This window comes from Ictalurus furcatus, chromosome 26, assembly GCF_023375685.1.
Source record: "Ictalurus furcatus strain D&B chromosome 26, Billie_1.0, whole genome shotgun sequence".
NCBI classification, from domain to species: Eukaryota; Metazoa; Chordata; class Actinopteri; order Siluriformes; family Ictaluridae; genus Ictalurus; species Ictalurus furcatus.
In genome coordinates this window covers 17,733,809-17,738,808 of record NC_071280.1, presented here as the reverse complement: position 1 = coordinate 17,738,808, position 5,000 = coordinate 17,733,809, and the positions used below count along the sequence as shown (strand labels likewise).

General features: G+C 45.0%; 1 protein-coding gene across 5 annotated transcripts in view; it reads right to left on the bottom strand.

Moving 5' to 3' along the window:
- tsc2 (TSC complex subunit 2) overlaps positions 1-5,000 on the bottom strand; it is a 32,926-nt gene that overhangs the window by 17,436 nt on the left and 10,490 nt on the right. For 4 of the 5 annotated variants that reach the window (XM_053615258.1, XM_053615260.1, XM_053615255.1 and 1 more), the window contains 3 exons: positions 4,859-4,961; positions 4,602-4,696; positions 1,646-1,774 (listed from right to left, as the gene is read on the bottom strand). In XM_053615258.1, the coding sequence (XP_053471233.1) occupies positions 1,646-1,774; positions 4,602-4,696; positions 4,859-4,961 (327 nt within the window). The remainder of the gene's footprint in view (positions 1-1,645; positions 1,775-4,601; positions 4,697-4,858; positions 4,962-5,000) is intronic. The other variant, XM_053615256.1, reaches the window with a different exon arrangement.

The following is a 5,000-nucleotide window of genomic DNA, read 5'->3' as shown; positions in this document are numbered from 1 at the left end:
AAAAAAAGTTAGGTACAATCAATATTCTTGCTATTTTTCAAAAAATTTTTAAGTCATAAGGTACCAGTTGACCCATGATAAGGGGGAGGTGTGATTTCTACCCCTGGGTAAGATTCAGGGGCAGATACAGGCTGACTGTGGGTCAGGGGCAAAAAATTAAGGGCACCTATTAGGGCACTTTCACAGTGTGTTTTTTTTTTTGACCACAAGAACACCAGGAGGGGCAGCCACTGCCACTGCCTCTGCCGCCGCCCCCCTGAGCCTCATGGGTCAGAACCGGGAACCGTCTTGCTAACGGGACTCCGGGTATGATGAACATTCATCCTTTTCTAAGTGTCCTTGCATTAAAGGAAACTGATATTTCGTATGTTGGTTTGAAACTGAAACGGAAGTCTCCAGGAAAAAAAAAAAAGGGGCGGGAGGGGAGGCTTTGGGAGTTGAATTAGCATTTTTATTTCCCCCCTCATGGTGTGCTTCAATGCTCCAACTTTGGCCTGATGCCACACTGCCCCCTACTGTCAGTCAGTCATACTTACATGCTCTTACTCTAGAACGCAGTCTGGAGGCCGGTTATGGATCTAAACGCATCATTTATTCGTTCGTTTTATGGAAAACTAAGCAGCTGTGAGGAGAGAATGAAATTTAAGACAGAGCGGCTGGTGAAACATTTTCTGTCGAGTCTGCCTCAGACTCAGAGATCACCCCGTAATCAATCAGTCAAACACCCGTATCGCAAAATGAACCGACATGGTCATGATGTTGAATCTGCTTTGATTAGAAAAGTAAACAACACCACCACCACCAAAAAAATTAAAAAAAAAAACCCTAAATGATAAAATGAACACCAGGCACTTTACCTTGCTCAGAGAACAGAACATGTGCTTTATGGCAGTGGAAAAAGGTTTCGTATGGAATCAGTGAGGGAAGAAAAAATAAAACGAGCCAGAGACAGGCAGCAGGCATAGCGGCGGGGATTATTATTATTATTATTGATAATAAACGAGCTCTCCCCGTGTGTCAGGCAGGAAGTGCACGGCTTTTCAACCCAGCAATCATTACTCAGAGTGTGAAGCCAGTCATTCTGGGTGTTCTTTGTTTTTTTTGTGTTTGTTTGTTTGTTTTTGTGCATGGCTGTCAGTCAGTGAAATGCCCCGCCCACCATTCGCTGTGCATGCCTCCTGTGTGCGGCCGACCCGGTTCGTACGTTCGTCGGTTAACCAGAACGAAAATCGCACACCCAAAAACACACACAGGCAAATGATACAGACGCACAAAACAAGCACAGATCAAAGAGGTGAAAAAAACAACAAAAATAAAAACAGTGTTAGAGCCAACAGGAAGCCACGTCAGTGTAAATCATTATTCAGCACATGCAGTAAATAAGTAAATAAAACAAGAAGGAAATGACAAACAAAGCCTCCTCCAACATGCAATCAATCCCACCCCATGATATTCAACCATAGTAACCGTATCCCACGGCAGCGACCCCTGACCCTCATTCCATTCCCAGCCTCTCCCACAACCCAAAAAGAACTCATTCACAAAGGATGTAAGGCAGCAAAGAACTGATTTTCTGTATAAAAAAAATAATAATAATGAAAAAGAAGTTTTTGTTTGTTTACGGTGATTACCCAGAATGCTCTACCTGCGCACCGCATGCTCGGAAACGCTGATGCTTCGGGAACGGAAGGCGTCCATGGCTGACAGATCTTTCAGCTCTTTAACGGGGGAGTTAGCGCTCTGGCTCTGCTTCGCCACTTTGGCAGTTCTCAGACTGCCACAAGGGGCGTGGCCACAGTTTTCAGGAAGGGGGCGGGGGGGGGGGCGGGGGTAGGGGCAGCAGCGGGAAAGGTTGAATCGGATCGGCCGATTTATTTGGGGCACGTCCGAACGGTCCACAACGAGGTCAAGGTCAAAGGTGGAGAAGGTGGTGGCAGCCAATCAAAGGACAGGGACCAGCGGCGTCGGTGACCCCCGAAACCACACCCACCACGCAGCCCAATCAGAGCAGGGGGAGGAGCCAAACAAGGAAGTAAACAGGGAAACAATAAGAAAAAAAATAAAATAAATGTAACTTGGTCAGCAGCGCAGACTAAAAGGAGACAGGAAGTGTGTAGAAAGAGGAAAGAAAACTAGAAAGAGAGAGAACACAAAAGATAAACACACAACAGAGAATAACTTTCTTTAAAAAAACAAACAAACCAAAAAGGAATCTATTAACAGAACACAGAAATCTATAAAGGGAAGAGAGGCAGATTCAGCAACGATCATTATTTTGAAAATCAACAGTACAGCACAACAGAAAATCACAGTGAGAGTCGTGTTCAGAGGGGTGTGTGTGTGTGTGTGTGTGTGTGTGTGTGTGTCTTTGAAGAAGAAACAGAGATGCAGCAAATAAAAACACATGAATCATCAGGAAGTGCGAGTAAGCTGTGGAGTTGGAACAAAGGAGATCCAGCCTTCTGTCTCGCCTTCTGTCTCACCTTCTGTCTCACCTTCTGTCTCACCTTCTGTCTCACCTCTCTACAGAGATCTACAGTTTCTCTTACATTTCTTTTGTTTTTCCTTTTCTTAAAAAAAAAAATTCTACATTGCTGATAGTCTTATTACAATTGCATGTATTTAAAAAAAAAAAAAAATTGTTACCCAACAATTTGTTGTCCATCCAACATTCCGTCCAGAATTCAGTTTATACAATATTTGGTCCTAAACTGTGACTGTCTGTCTACCCAACTCAAACCAAAATTCCATTTTCCGTCTGTCTGCCCAACATTCAGTTCCAGAAGCTGTCCGTGAGCTGATCTGTCCGCCCAAAAGGTCCAAACGTTTTCTACACTGGGTCACTGATCTTTTGATCAGATCCCCCGGCTCTACATTAGATCGCTAGCTCTGAAGTACCGAGCGATCTCCCGGCTACGCAGAGCGCCGCAAAGGCCTTTCGCTCCTCTCGTTCCATCTCCACAAGCAACAGACAAACAGAAAACCACAGGAAGAGGACCAACGGAAAATAAACCACAGCGATGGAGAGGAAAACCTGGGTGATGTCAGGACGACAGGATCAGTCAGGGGTTACCGTTACCGATGACTAAATCAGTATGGGTTGCTATGGTTACTGGGAAGTTGAGACGGTGCTTGTGCAAGAGAAGATGCCACGATGGAGACGGCTGGTGTTTAAAGTGTTAGCGGGAACGTCTTACAGCTACGTGGCTGAGGGACGAGGAACGAGGGAAGAAAGAGACGACTCGGGAAGGAAAAACGTTAAGAGGGGAGACGGAGAGGGAGTGCTGCACATTTAACGCGTCGCAAAGCGGACTTCCATCGTAACGCAGTGTCACACGGGGCGGACCGGAGTGGACGTTAAGCTTCACCGGACTGGTCAAGGATTTATTCAAAAGCATTTGACTGACAGCCATCGGGACCAATCGTAACACGGGGATGAGGACCAGGTGGGCGTGGTTACAGAGGCTACATCACTCGTGTTGGTAAAAACCACGACGAAGATCGACGTGATCATGGATGAGACTTGAGTATATACACGCTGTGTATTCCAGACTTTACATCACACCAGAGAGAGAGGATTTTTTTATTTTTCTGCTAATACCTGGCAACCGAATTTTTTATTTATTTATTTATTTTTTTTAAGATTAGTGTATTACTTATTTAAACACTTTGCAACATGGCCATGGGAAGTGCTCATTTCTGATTGGCTGGAAGGTTACAGAAAAATGAATCCACAGCGATACGGCGTGATGACGCGGAGTTACAGCTACCGCACCTCTTACACCCCAGTGAACCGTCAACCAATTTAAAAAAATTTATTTATTTATTCTTTTTTTTCTTTCTTTCTTTTTTTTTTAAAAAAAAAGCCACATCGTACCTTTTATCCATTTATTGCTACGTTTAATTTGAATGTTGTGGAACGTCCACGAGTTACCGTGTCAAAACCCTAACGTCACAGCAACTTCACCTCTGACCTTTACGCTGGAGACTCCTTCCATAAACGTTAAATGAACTTCTCCTTACAGAAAACCTTTCCTAAAATCCGTTTCCACGACGCGTCTGCCGTACAAGTCCCTGCCAGCGAGCCGTTACTATAGAGACGAGAACGCGTTACAACGGGAACGAGTGCCAGAGCAACACCTTCGGACCAATCGGAATCCAGAGTTCAACAGCGCGAACAAACGAACGAAGACGAGGTCAGAGTCCGGAATACACAGCGAGTGTGTGTGTGTGTGTGTGTGTGTGTGTGTGTGTTGATGCTTGGAGTAGACAGACTGAGAAACAAAGAAGAGTATAAGAGAGAAAAAGAAAAGGAGAGCGAGAATCTGGAGATAATGGAGAGAATGCATCTCAGACAGATGAGTACGTAAAGAAAACAAAACAATGATCTGCTGTAATTAAATGAGACACAACAACAACAACAACAACAACAAGACATCATAACGGTCATCTCCGTCATTACATCAGCAGTCAGTCGTTATCCTTACCATCATCCCAGACGCTAAGGACACTTAACTACAGGAAAGAAAACTTGTACACAATGTGTGTTATTGACAGAGTGTGTAAAGCATGAGCACGTGTGTGTGTGTGTGTGTGTGTACCTCTTTGGCCTCTCGTTCAGACTGGTGCTGCGCGCCCGGAAGCTGCTCTGCTCGTGTGTGTCATCGAATGGGAGCAGAGCATTCGACCGGAGACCCTGTGTGTGTGTGTGTGTGTGTGTGTGTGTGTGTGTGTGTGTGTGTGTGTGTGTGGGGTGGGGGGGGGGGGGGGAAGAGTCCATATAAAATGTTTAAATCTACATATAAACAAACAGTGATATCTACAAGAAACATATCATCATCATCACCACCACACACACCTTGGTGATGTACTGCACAAAGTCTTTCCTGAAGGGCATCCTGCAGCGGATGAACCACATGGCGATCACATGATGGGCGAGAGACACGATGTACTGATTAAACCTACATACAGAGAGAGAGAGAGAGAGAGAGAGAGAGAGA